General features: G+C 41.1%; 2 protein-coding genes across 2 annotated transcripts in view; one reads left to right on the plus strand and one right to left on the minus strand.

Annotated features, from left to right (window-relative positions):
- LOC119570412 overlaps positions 1 to 14,323 on the minus strand; it is a 68,173-nt gene that overhangs the window by 3,701 nt on the left and 50,149 nt on the right. The window lies entirely within an intron of this gene.
- Positions 9,404 to 13,648, plus strand: LOC119570403. Its single transcript, XM_037918154.1, has 9 exons — positions 9,404 to 9,423; positions 9,741 to 9,803; positions 10,811 to 10,941; positions 11,294 to 11,431; positions 11,592 to 11,655; positions 11,913 to 12,055; positions 12,349 to 12,460; positions 12,728 to 12,836; positions 13,251 to 13,648. Exons 2-9 carry the CDS (start codon positions 9,755 to 9,757, stop codon positions 13,462 to 13,464), a joined length of 960 nt encoding a protein of 319 aa, XP_037774082.1. The 5' UTR covers positions 9,404 to 9,423; positions 9,741 to 9,754; the 3' UTR covers positions 13,465 to 13,648.

Genomic DNA, 14,323 nt, shown 5'->3' on the forward strand with positions numbered 1-14,323 from the left:
GGCAAGGCGGCTTCCGTTAGGGGGGCCAAACGAGGGGACCTGCTACCACTACCAGCAGGCGCCCCACACTCCCGCCGAAGACCACTGCGCCGCCCTCAACTTCGAGAATTTCTACTTGAGCGACGAGCTGTGCCTGGAACTCAAGAGTCTGTGTGCTTGTTCCCGAGGAAGGTTTAGGCGATCCCAAGCCACTTTGTGTCCTCAGAATGCATTGAGTGCTTTTCCTTTGTCTTTACTCACTCATGAACCTGGATCCCCTTCTTGTTGACTGCAGTGCTAACTGTATTCTCAACAGAAAAAAAAACATTTTGTTACAACTGTTTCTACTGATACATTGTTAACTGTCTGCAATTAAAATTTACAACAACATTCTTACTTTTTTCGTGAAATCCTGTTTTCATAAGCATGTACGCTTGTTATACATTATATATAATGTGTGTGTGTCGGCCTTATACCTTATACTGTTCAGTAAAGTATTCCAAGTCAGAGACCGAATTGTTAATCATTAAAATATATTAATGAATCAAAATACTAGTTGCCCCCACTCTTTCTTTTAAACATTGTATCAATATCAAGCAGAAAAAAAAGAAATTCTGTTATTTTGCTAGTTTTACATTTGTTTAAATAGTCAAAGTATATATAAAAACTACAATATAGATTAACACAATGATTATCCCCTATTATAAACTTTTCAGTCCCGTCATCACCAATTGTTTATACTGGCATGGCACCCTTACCATGAAACACAACACATGTTCCCTAGGAAATCTAAAGAAATATCACCACATAACATCACATATACACAAACTAAAATGGCTAAAAGTACAACAGAAATACAACTATAACACATGTATTCTAATCCAAAAAAAATATACAAGGAAATTACCCAAACTGGCTATTACCTATACAGGTAACAAAACAGGTGTCCATACAAGTCAAAATAACCCCTTATATATCAAAAGACCCAATACAGAAACCGGAGCAAGAAATTTGCAAATCAAAGGACTGGTGACCTGGAACCAACCACCAGAATATGTTAGAAATGTCTCCAACCAAAAGACATTTAAAACAAAAGTGAAAAGAACATCTATCGAAATATCAGTGACATCAAGCATTTAAACATCAAGCCAAACACGATATTTCAGTCACTTACGATATTAATGTTATGTTTAATCTTGTTAAACAAGCATTGTATAATATCTATGTATATAACAGCTTATTACATAATGGAAACATCATATATATATAAACAGAATAGACATTGCAATAAATGGAATAGAGTGTTTTGAATTTGAATTTAATACACACACACACATATATATATGTGTGTGTGTGTGCATGTGTGTGTGTGACTTATATATATATATATATATATATATATATATATATATATATATATATATATATATTATATATATATATACGTGTGTGTGTGTACATATATATATGAGTATATGTATGTATATATACAGTATATCTATTTACTTATACATATGTGCAAATGTGTAAATATCTGTGTATGTGTATATAAACTCTCAAACACCCACACACAGGCTCACACACACACAGATACACACACACACACATGGAAGAAAAACTTACAATACAAAAACTAGATTTATTGTATTGTGGGTTTTTGTTCCATTGTATCAACACGGAAGAGTGATTTTGTACACACACATATATGTATATATAGAGAGATAGAAAGACAGAGAGGCAGAGAAAGTGAGATACAGATAAACAGACAGAAACAAAAACACACACACACACACACACACACACACACACACTTAGAGAGAGAGAGAGAGACTAACAGGCAGAGAAACAGAGATAAAGAGAGAGAGACTAACAGGCAGAGAAATAGAGAGAGATACAGACACACAGACAGATAGACAGACAGAGAAACAGAGAGAAAAAAAGCAAAACACACAAACAGAAAATACATACGCCTCCTCGATTAGGTGTTTACGATTTGGCTAGAATATGACTTTTCATTGGCTGAGGTCACGCGAGGGGGCGGAGTTACCATGCTATAAATACAGAACTGTGCGAGCGCGAAATCACTCTTTCCAATCTTTGTGTGGTAAGTACTGATACATTTGCTCTCCTATAATCCGATTTTTAGAAAGCGGACTTGGTATTTAGTGGGTGGTTTATGTAAAAATCGGTTGCTGAACGCCAACATTCAACATTTCTATTTGTTTACCTGAATTCTGAATTCATTGCAATTTTTATTTCTATTCATTTTTATTGGTTAGTGACACGTGCGATATTTCAATTTGTATATGTGCCCCTTTCTTGTCTTTCTTATAATCTGTGCTTCCATTCTTTTAAAATATGTATTGTTATCAACATATATTCTTAAACAAGGTCAAGGAGACAACATGATGGTCCTCAAGGTCCTGTTAGCAGCTCTCCTCTGCATTTCCCAAGGTCAGTCTCCAAAGGTCACGCTTCAGCCAAAACGCCCTTTCTCCTTTATCGATTTATTTTTCCTTCCATATTTGTTGGCGATGTCTCCTTAATTCTTTCATCTTCTCCATGTTCTGTATTCATCGTCTTTTTAGTTACCCTACACTGGTGTTGTCTCGCTGTGTCTCTTCTCTGGTCGGTTGTTCAAGCCTTCCACTCCTTTCTCTCTCTGCCTTTCTCTTTCTCACTCTATTCCCCCTCTCTCTCTCTTTCTCTCGATTTCTCAATCTATCCTTCTTTCGCTCGCTCTCACTCTTTCTCTTTATCTCCCTCTTTTTATAACTATTTATCTACCTTTCTTTCTCACTTTCTGTCTCTGTCTCTGTCTCTCCCTATTGCTATCGTTATCACTCCTTTTTATTTATCTGCCAGCCTCTCTTTCTGATATCTCTTTCTCTCCCTCCACTTTTTTCTGTTCTTTCTCTCTCTCTTGTGGAAACAAAGGAGATTATCCATGGCCTAAAACTGTTTTAAAATCTCATGAAGTGCCAGGAGTCATTAGTGTCATGATTCATGTCAAAGAGATGTCTGCCTTCAGTCGCGGCCACGTGTCCCGAGAGCGAGCAGATCCACTGCGGAACCAGCGATCGCTGCACGAGGATCCGCTACATCTGCGACGGAGACAACGACTGCGGCGACTATTCCGACGAGGAGAGCGCCATCTGCGGGGTGGGTGTTGAGTCTCTTTGTGGCACTCTAGGGGAAGGGGAACTAAACTACAAGTCCAGCTCTATGGGAACCTCAAACTCAAATAAGAATCGCTGTCAAGTTTATTAAGGCAAAAGTGAGTTTAGAGCAATAGCTGCTAGAACGATTACGGGATACTCACTTACTTGTCTAGTTTGCCTTCTTCATCTGATTTACCTTTGAGAACTACTGTTTGAAAAACTTTTGGTGTAATCAAAAGAAATATCACAACATAACAATGACACCGTAGACTCTCGTAGAGTACATGTGACCTCTCCTTCTCAACACTAATCTTTTCCTGCCGACATTAACCTTTCCCTACCAACACCCACTGCAGGCTTGGCGCAATGAGTACTGCGAGCGAGGCTCCGTCAGGTGTCGCAGGATGGGAGACACCAACTGCGTCACCATCAGCCGCTACTGCGAGCTCTCCGACCCGCCGTGTGAGGGGGACCTGGACATGCGTCTGTGCCAGGTAAGGATAATGAAATGGAGTCGCTTTGGAGATCTCTAACATGTTTGTGTGCATTTGTGTATATGCATATGCGTGTGACCATGTGGTTGGCCATCTTTACACATTACGTAACACTTTCTCGTGCCACAGATGTTGAGGGAAGAAAAACTTCGACCTCTTGAAGAGATCGTCCTGCCGTCAGAAGAATCTGTTGGTGAGTACAAAAGAAGTCGGTGAAAAAAATGCAGATAAAGATTATGTGAAATTTTGCCTTCGATGCCCTTGTTTGCTAGTCATCTTCAGTAGCTCTAATACAGCATTTCTGCTGGTGAGTGCAAAAGAAGTCGGTGAAAAAAGGCCTTGGAACCCCCTGTTTGCTATTTGCTAGTCTTCTTTAGTAGATCTGATAAATAATTTCTCTGTTTTTTCCTTTCTTCTCTATCATTGCTCCCTTCCTCCCCCTTCCTAGTGAGACACTCAAGCGTGGAAGAGGTCGAGGATTTGGGAGAAGAATTCCTTGAAAAGATCAACGCTACCATCAGCCACCCCGACTGCCCTCAGTTCTACACCCGTGTGGGCGATCGGTGCCTGTCCATCTTCTTCTTTGGAAAGGTGCGTTAATTGTACTCCTTGTGTGTTAATTAACGGTTAGGGTATGACCCCCCTCTCTCTATCTATCTATCTCTATCTCTATCTATCTCTTCTCTCTTTCGTCTCTCCCTCTCCCTCTCTCTCACTCTCCGTTTCTATTCTCCCTCCCCTGCCTTCTCCAACTTCCCCGTCAATCTCTTTATCCTTCCTTTATCTACACAGATATTGCAATACATCCGTACATCCTCCTACCATTTTCACGAGTGGCCCTTGCGTTCTTTTCCAACCGTGAGTCTCCTCGCAGGTCAGCTGGGGAGAAGCTCGCTCCTTCTGCAAGGCGATTGGCGGCGACCTTCTCACCCTCCATGACGGCGCAGACAAGTTCCACGAGCTCGTCCGCCACCTCCGCGAGCACCGTGAGTGTCCGCCTTGACCTTCCGATGGATCGGATATGTTGGCAATGTGCTTCATCCTTACTTCATTAGGCTTGGATTGGAAACTCCTTTTCTGGATTAGTTACTACACGTGACAATGACTCACATTTGCTAGTTCTCAGTATTTCAACAACCAGCGGGTGACAATATGTCACTTGTTTACAAGCAAAGATGGTCGGCGTAATATTTCGCTCAAATATCGGGTGGATGTATTTTGTCATTATTTTTATTAATATTATTTTGCAGATATTGTATCAGATTTCTGGGTGGGAGGAAATTTGAAGAACGAGACAGCGGGCTGGACATGGATCGATGGCGCCCCCATGGAAATGGGCACCCCCTTCTGGACCCTCAGGTAAAACACTGCCACTCCTTCGCGTCCTCAGGGGGTCCTGTGGAAATCCTAATCACCTGGGTCTAGCTCCTTTACTTCTTCTCTGTACTCTTTGCAATCAGAACTTATTTATTCGCTGCCTGCTTTTCTCTAACTTTCGTATAAGGTCAAAGTAAAACACTGAATGAATTTAAGATGCGAGTCTCTCACCTCATTCCAAAGTTGCTTCTCTCCTCTCCTGCAAAGAACGTTGGAGCCATCTTGCCTTTGGCAGAGCACGCGATCTTTCTCCCGTCTTGTAAAATAGATATAGAGTGCATATATACAGCGCAGGTTATTGCATAAAGCTAAATGGAAAGTGACTAAAATTATGTCTCCCCTCTAACGCTCACATCACACCATCACACTACACCATCACACTGTATAATATCTCCCACTTTCCTGTCCCCCCCCCTCCTCCAGGTCTACCAGTGACTGCGAGCCTCGCACTTACTCACTCAATCACAACTCAACGCGCGTGGCCAACGAGGGGACCTGCTACCACTACCAGCAGGCGCCCCACACTCCCGCCGAAGGCCACTGCGCCGCCCTCAACTACGAGAACTTCTTCTACTTGAGCGACGAGCTGTGCTTGGAACTAAGAGTCCTTTGTGTTTTTCCCCGGGGAAAGGGTTTAGGCGACCCCAAAGCCACTTTGTGTCCTCAGAATGCATTGAGTGCTTTTCCTTTGTCTTTACTCACTCATAAACCCTGGATCCCCTACTTATTTGCATTACTGTATTCTGATTGAAAAAAAAATTTTACAACTTTTTCTACTGATACTTTGTTAACTGTCTGCAAATAAAAAAATAAAAAATTTTTTATTTTTTTTGTGAAATCCTCTTTCCATAAGTTTTGCTTTTTATACATTATATTATGTATATTATATATAAAATATAATATATATATATATATATATATTTTAAATATATATGTATGTATATAAAATTGTATATATATGTATATGCGAGTGTGTGTGTGTTTATATATTATTATTGTTTTGTGTGTGAGGTGTGGGTGTACGTCTATTCATACATACATATGTAATACATACATATTATATATTCACTTGAATCGTTCTATCAAAATAACTTCAAGAAGCAATATTTTAATACAGAAACTGTTACCTACCTTCTACATACCTGCATTCCCCTCCTAAATCTCGCTCATACACACACATCTCCCTTTGTATTATCTCCTTCCCCTTTCCCTTTTATCCTTCCTTCCTCCTCCCTCTCTCCCTCCCTTTCCCTCCCCTCTCCCTCCTTCGTCCTACCCCTCACTCTCTCCCCTATTCCTTCTTCCCTCCCTCCCTCCACTTCCTACCTTCCTGCCTTACTCTTTCTCTAACCCCTCCCTCCACCTCCTCCTACTCTTCCCTCCTTCTCCTCCTACTCCTCACTCCCTCCTCTTCCTACCCCTCCCTCTCTTCTCCCTCAGCCTGCAGAGGAAACAGCTTGACTAGACATGGCCGCTGTCACTGCGTATGTTTTTATGCAAAGAGGTGTAGAAGGCTGCAGAGAGAACACTTATCAACAGGGGGACCTTAGAGCTGAATGTTGCAGAGTCTTTTGCAGCATGGTGCGTGATGTATGTGATGAGACTGTGGATCAGGACCCTTACAAGGAGCACCCTGGAACTCACCAAGTAACTTTGGGGTGACAAAGGCGATGCCATCAAGGAGCCAGAGGCCCACAGACTATCTAAGCATGAGAGTTGCGACCCGTTCCCAACTTTTTTTCTGACAGGAAAGTAACTAACCACTCAGTCGCTTTGTAAAGCAGCTGCATCTCGTATAGGTAATCATTTATAAGTTTTACGTTTGCATATCATGGGTTATGCCTCAATTAATAAACTATTGCAATATGAAAGGTTATGAACAATGTTTACTATGTTTAGTGGAGTTTTCAGGGGAAACAAAAGGAGGACCTGATGTTTTTCTCTTTGCAGAATCTTCCTTGGTGACCTGAGAGATCAGGTTCCTGCCTTTGGTATGGTGCTAGGCTCCAAGAACAAGCCAGTAATTTGGTTTGTGTATATCGCTGTTTCGTTATCTTTTTTTCTCACCTTATTGCATATATACAGCGCAGGTTATTGGATAAAGCTAAATGGAAAGTGACTAAAATTATGTCTCCCCTCTAATGCTCACCACCGATTCCCTCACTTCCACTACTAAAAAGTAAGAACACAGCATAAAAGTAATGCAAATTGCCCTTCAGGGTCGTAACCAAAAGCATTACAGAAAGACCATCACACTGGATAATATGTCCCTCTCCTCCCCCCGTTCCTCCAGGTCTACCAGCGACTGCGAGCCTCGCACTTACTCACTCAATCACAACTCAACGCGCGTGGCCAACGACGGGACCTGCTACCACTACCAGCAGGCGCCCCACACTCCCGCCGAAGACCACTGCGCCGCCCTCAACTTCGAGAACTTCTACTTGAGCGACGAGCTGTGCCTGGAACTCAAGAGTCTTTGTGTTTGTTCCCGAGGAAGGTTTAGGCGATCCCAAGCCACTTTGTGTCCTCAGAATGCATTGAGTGGTTTTCCTTTGTCTTTACGCACTCATAAACCTGGATCCCCTTCTTGTTGACTGCAGTGATAACTGTATTCTCAACAGAAAAAAAAACATTTTGTTACAACTGTATCTACTGATACATTGTTAACTGTCTGCAATTAAAATTTAAAACAACATTTTTACTTTTTTCGTGTTTTCATAAGCATGTACGCTTGTTATACATTATATATAATGTGTGTGTGTCGGCCTTATACCTTATACTGTTCAGTAAAGTATTCCAAGTCAAAGACCGAATTGTTAATCATTAAAATATATTAATGAATCAAAATACTAGTTGTCCCCACTCTTTCTTTTAAACATTGTATCAATATCAAGCAGAAAAAAAGAAATTCTGTTATTTTGCTAGTTTTACATTTGTTTAAATAGTCAAAGTATATATAAAAACTACAATTCAAATTAACACTTAATGATTATCCCCTATTATAAACTTTTCAGTCCCGTCATTGCCAATTGTTTATACTGGCATGGCACCCTTACCATGAAACACAACACATGTTCCCTAGGAAATCTAAAGAAATATCACCACATAACATCACATATACACAAACTAAAATGGCTAAAAGTACAACAGAAATACAACTATAACACATGTATTCTAATCAAAAAAAAATATACAAGGAAATTACCCAAACTGGCTATTACCTATACAGGTAACAAAACAGGTGTCCATACAAGTCAAAATAACCCCTTATATATCAAAAGACCCAATACAGAAACCGGAGCAAGAAATTTGCAAATCAAAGGACTGGTGACCTGGAACCAACCACCAGAATATGTTAGAAATGTCTCCAACCAAAAGACATTTAAAACAAAAGTGAAAAGAACATCTATCGAAATATCAGTGACATCAAGCGTTTAAACATCAAGCCAAACACGATATTTCAGTCACTTACGATATTAATGTTATGTTTAATCTTGTTAAACAAGCATTGTATAATATCTATGTATATAACAGCTTATTACATAATGGAAACATCATATATATATAAACAGAATAGACATTGCAATAAATGGAATAGAGTGTTTTGAATTTGAATTTAATACACACACACACATATATATATGTGTGTGTGTGTATGTGTGTGTGTGACTTATATATATATATATATATATAGATATATATATATATATATTATATATATATATATATATATATATATATATATATATACGTGTGTGTGTGTACATATATATATGAGTATATGTATGTATATATACAGTATATCTATTTACTTATACTTATGTGCAAATGTGTAAATATCTGTGTATGTGTATATAAACTCTCAAACACCCACACACAGGCTCACACACACACAGATACACACACACACACATGGAAGAAAAACTTACAATACAAAAACTAGATTTATTGTATTGTGGGTTTTTGTTCCATTGTATCAACACGGAAGAGTGATTTTGTACACACACACATATATATATATAGAGAGAGAGAGATAGAAAGACAGAGAGGCAGAGAAAGTGAGATACAGACAAACAGACAGAAACACAAACACATACATACACACACACACACACACACTTAGAGAGAGAGAGAGAGACTAACAGGCAGAGAAACAGAGATAAAGAGAGAGAGACTAACAGGCAGAGAAATAGAGAGAGATACAGACACACAGACAGATAGACAGACAGAGAAACAGAGAGAAAAAAAGCAAAACACACAAACAGAAAATACATACGCCTCCTCGATTAGGTGTTTACGATTTGGCTAGAATATGACTTTTCATTGGCTGAGGTCACGCGAGGGGGCGGAGTTACCATGCTATAAATACAGAACTGTGCGAGCGCGAAATCACTCTTTCCAATCTTTGTGTGGTAAGTACTGATACATTTGCTCTCCTATAATCCGATTTTTATAAAGCGGACTTGGTATTTAGTGGGTGGTTTATGTAAAAATCTGTTGCTGAACGCCAACATTCAACATTTCTATTTGTTTACCTGAATTGTTTGCAATTTTTATGGCAACTTTTGCTATAGGAGGGTTTTATTTATTTCATTTCTATTCATTTTTATTGGTTAGTGACACGTGCGATATTTCAATTTGTATATGTGCCCCTTTCTTGTTTTTCTTATAATCTGTGCTTCCATTCTTTTAAAATATGTATTGTTATTAACATATATTCTTAAACAAGGTTAAGGAGACAACATGATGGTCCTCAAGGTCCTGTTAGCAGCTCTCCTCTGCATTTCCCAAGGTCAGTCTCCAAAGGTCACGCTTCAGCCAAAACGCCTTTCTCCTTTTTCGATTTATTTTTCCTTCCATATTTGTTGGCGATGTCTCCCTAATTCTTTCATCTCCATGTTCTGTATTCATCGTCTTTTTAGTTACCCTCCACTGGTGTTGTCTCGCTGTGTCTCTTCTCTGGTCGTTTGTCCAAGCCTTCCACTCTCTTTCTCTCTTTCTCTCTCTGCCTTTCTCTTTCTCACTCGATTCCCCCTCTTTATTTATCTTTCTCTCACTCTCTGTCTTTCCCATTCTATCCCTCTCTTTCTCTTTTACTCACTTTTTTCTTTCTCATTCTATCCTTTTCTATCTCTCTGTCTCTGTCTCTCTCTCTCGCTCGCTCTTTCTCTCTCTCTTACCGCCCTTCTCTCTTCCATTTTCCTCTTTTTCTCCTCTCTCTCTTTCTCTCGCTTTCTCAATCAATACTTCTTTCGCTCGCTCTCACTCTCTTTCTCTTTATCTCCCTCTATTTATAGCTATTTATCTACCTTTCTCTCTCTCACTTCTCTTTCTTTTTCTCTCTGTTTATCTATCTTTCTCTCTCTTTCTCATTCTATCCCTCTCTCTTTTACTCACTTTTCCTCCCTCTCATTCTATTCCTCTCTCTCTCTCGCTCTCTATTTCTTTCTCCCTTTATCCTCTCTCTATCTCTTTCTCTCGCTTTCTCAATCTATCCTTCTTTCGCTCGCTCTCACTCTCTTTCTCTTTATCTCCCTCTATTTATAGCTATTTATCTACCTTTTTCTCTCTCACTTTCTCTCACTTTATTTCTGTCTCTCCCTATTGCTATTGTTATCCCTCCTTTTTATTTATCTCCAGCCTCTCTTTTCTCTTCTTCCCTCCACTTTTTTCTGTTCTTTCTCTCTCTCTTGTGGAAACAAAGGAGATTATCCATGGCCTAAAACTGTTTTAAAAATCTCATGAAGTGCCAGGAGTCATTATTGTCATGATTCATGTCAAAGAGATGTCTGCCTTCAGTCGCGGCCACGTGTCCCGAGAGCGAGCAGATCCACTGCGGAACCAGCGATCGCTGCACGAGGATCCGCTACATCTGCGACGGAGACAACGACTGCGGCGACTATTCCGACGAGGAGAGCGCCATCTGCGGGGTGGGTGTTGAGTCTCTTTGTGGCACTCTAGGGGAAGGGGAACTAAACTACAAGTCCAGCTCTATGGGAACCTCAAACTCAAATACGAATCGCTGTCGAGTTTATTAAGGCAAAAGTAAGTTTAGAGCAATAGCTGCTAGAACGATTACGGGATACTCACTTACTTGTCTAGTTTGCCTTCATCTGATTTACCTTTGAGAACTACTGTTTGAAAAAGTTTTTGTGTAATCAAAAGAAATATCACAACATAACAATGACACCGTAGACTCTTGTAGAGTACATGTGACCTCTCCTTCTCAACACTAATCTTTTCCTGCCGACATTAACCTTTCCCTACCAACACCCACTGCAGGCTTGGCGCAATGAGTACTGCGAGCGAGGCTCCGTCAGGTGTCGCAGGATGGGAGACACCAACTGCGTCACCATCAGCCGCTACTGCGAGCTCTCCGACCCGCCGTGTGAGGGGGACCTGGACATGCGTCTGTGCCAGGTAAGGATCCTTCACAAGGCTCTTAGTGGTTACCAGGATGATGAAATGGAGTCGCTTTGGAGATCTCTAACATGTTTGTGTGCATTTGTGTATATGCATATGCGTGTGACCATGTGTTTGGCCATCTTTACACATTACGTAACACTTTCTCGTGCCACAGATGTTGAGGGAAGAAAAACTTCGACCTCTTGAAGAGATCGTCCTGCCGTCAGAAGAATCTGCTGGTGAGTACAAAAGAAGTCGGTGAAAAAAATGCAGATAAAGATTATGTGAAATTTTCGCCTTCGATGCCCTTGTTTGCTAGTCATCTTCAGTAGCTCTAATACAGCATTTCTGCTGGTGAGTGCAAAAGAAGTCGGTGAAAAAAAGGCCTTGGAACCCCCTGTTTGCTATTTGCTAGTCTTCTTTAGTAAATCTGATAAATAATTTCTCTGTTTTTTTCTTTCTTCTCTATCATTGCTCCCTTCCTCCCCCTTCCTAGTGAGACACTCAAGCGTGGAAGAGGTCGAGGATTTGGGAGAAGAATTCCTTGAAAAGATCAACGCTACCATCAGCCACCCCGACTGCCCTCAGTTCTACACCCGTGTGGGCGATCGGTGCCTGTCCATCTTCTTCTTTGGAAAGGTGCGTTAATTGTACTCCTTATGTGTTAATTAACGGTTAGGGTGTGACCCCCCTCTCTCTATCTATCTATCTCTATCTCTATCTATCTCTTCTCTCCTCTTCTCTCTTTCGTCTCTCCCTCTTCCTCTCTCTCACTCTCCGTTTCTATTCTCCCTCCCCTGCCTTCTCCAACTTCCCCGTCAATCTCTTTATCCTTCCTTTATCTACACATATATTGCAATGCTTGCGTACATCCTCCTACCATTTTCACGAGTGGCCCTTGCGTTCTTTTCCAACCGTGAGTCTCCTCGCAGGTCAGCTGGGGAGAAGCTCGTTCCTTCTGCAAGGCAATTGGCGGCGACCTTCTCACCCTCCATGACGGCGCAGAGAAGTTCCACGAGCTCGTCCACCACCTCCGCGAGCACCGTGAGTGTTCGCGTTGACCTTCCGATGGATCGAATATGTTGGCAATGTGCTTCATCCTTACTTCATTTGGCTTGGATTGGAAACTCCTTTTCTGGATTAGTTACTACACGTGACAATGACTCACATTTGCTAGTTCTCAGTATTTCATCAAACAGCGGGTGACAATATGTCACTTGTTTACAAGCAAAGATGGTCGGCATAATATTTCGCTCAAAGATCGGGTGGATGGATTTTGTCATTATTATTTTCATTAATATTATTTTGCAGATATTGTATCAGATTTCTGGGTGGGAGGAAATTTAAAGAACGAGACAGCGGGCTGGACATGGATCGATGGCGCCCCCATGGAAATGGGCACCCCCTTCTGGACCCTCAGGTAAAACACTGCCACTCCTTCGCGTCCTCAGGGGGTTCCTGTGGAAATCCTAATCACCTGGGTCTAGCTCCTTTACTTCTTCTCTGTACTCTTTGCAATCAGAACTTATTCGCTGCCTGCTTTTCTCTAACTTTCGTATAAGGTCAAAGTAAAACACTGAATGAATTTAAGATGCGAGCCTCTCACCTCATTCCAAAGTTGCTTCTCATCACTCCTTCAAGGAACATTGGAGCCATCTTGCCTTTGGCAGAACACGCAGTCTTTCTCCCGTCTTGTAAAATAGATATAGAGTGCATATATACAGCGTATAAAAGTAATGCAAATCGCCCTTCAGGGTCGTGACCAAAAGCATTAGAGAAAGACCATCACACTGTATAATATCTCCCACTCTCCTCCCTCCCCCCCTTCCTCCAGGTCTACCAGCGACTGCGAGCCTCGCACTTACTCACTCAATCACAACTCAACGCGCGTGGCCAACGAGGGGACCTGCTACCACTACCAGCAGGCGCCCCACACTCCCGCCGAAGGCCACTGCGCCGCCCTCAACTACGAGAACTTCTTCTACTTGAGCGACGAGCTGTGCTTGGAACTCAAGAGTCCTTTGTGTTTGTTCCCGAGAAAGGTTTAGGCGATCCCAAGCCACTTTGTGTCCTCAGAATGCATTGAGTGGTTTTCCTTTGTCTTTACTCACTCATGAACCTGGATCCCCTTCTTATCTTGCATTACTGTATTCTGAATTGAAAAAAAAAAATGTTACAACTGTTTCTACTGATACTTTTGTTAACTGTCTGCAAATAAAAAAAATATAAATATTTTACTTTTTTCGTGAAATCCTCTTTCCATAAGTATGTTTGTTATACATTATATATATATATATATATATATTATATATATATATATATATATATATATAATGTATGTATATATATGTATATATATGTATATGCGAGTGTGTGTGTGTTTATATATATATGTGTGTTTGTGTGTGAGTGTGTGTGTGTAAGTCTATTCATACCTACATATGTATATACATACATATATATATGCACCTGAATCGTTCTATCAAAAATAACTTCAAGAAGCAATATTTTAATACATAAACTATTATATACCTTCTACATACCTGCATCCCCCTCCTAAATCTCGCTCATACACACACATCTCCTCTTTGTATTATCTCCTTTCCCTTACTTATATCCTTCCTTCCTTCCCTCCCTCTCTCCCTCCCTTCCCTCCCTCTCTCCCTCCTTCGTCCTACCCCTCACTCTCTCCCCTATTCCTTCTTCCCTCCCTCCCTCCACTTCCTACCTTTCTGCCTTACTCTTTCTCTAACCCCTCCCTCCACCTCCTACCCTCGTTCATCCCCTCTATCTCTTCTTCCCACTATCCACCTCCTACTTCTCCCTCCCTCTCCTCCTACTCTCACTCCCTCCTCTTCTACCCTCCCTCTCTCCTCCCTCCCCTGCAGAGAACGCTTTTCCAGGTCC

Source organism: Penaeus monodon, chromosome 4 (genome assembly GCF_015228065.2).
Source record: "Penaeus monodon isolate SGIC_2016 chromosome 4, NSTDA_Pmon_1, whole genome shotgun sequence".
In the NCBI taxonomy this organism is placed as follows: domain Eukaryota; kingdom Metazoa; phylum Arthropoda; class Malacostraca; order Decapoda; family Penaeidae; genus Penaeus; species Penaeus monodon.

Bases quoted from the DNA above. Each gene is read 5' to 3' on its own strand.
- LOC119570403 (XM_037918154.1), top strand. From the start codon at position 9,755: ATGATGGTCCTCAAGGTCCTGTTAGCAGCTCTCCTCTGCATTTCCCAA. The intron at 10,942-11,293 runs GTGGGTGTTGAG...CACCCACTGCAG, and splicing joins AGGAGAGCGCCATCTGCGGG to GCTTGGCGCAATGAGTACTG. The intron at 12,837-13,250 runs GTAAAACACTGC...CCCTTCCTCCAG, and splicing joins ACCCCCTTCTGGACCCTCAG to GTCTACCAGCGACTGCGAGC.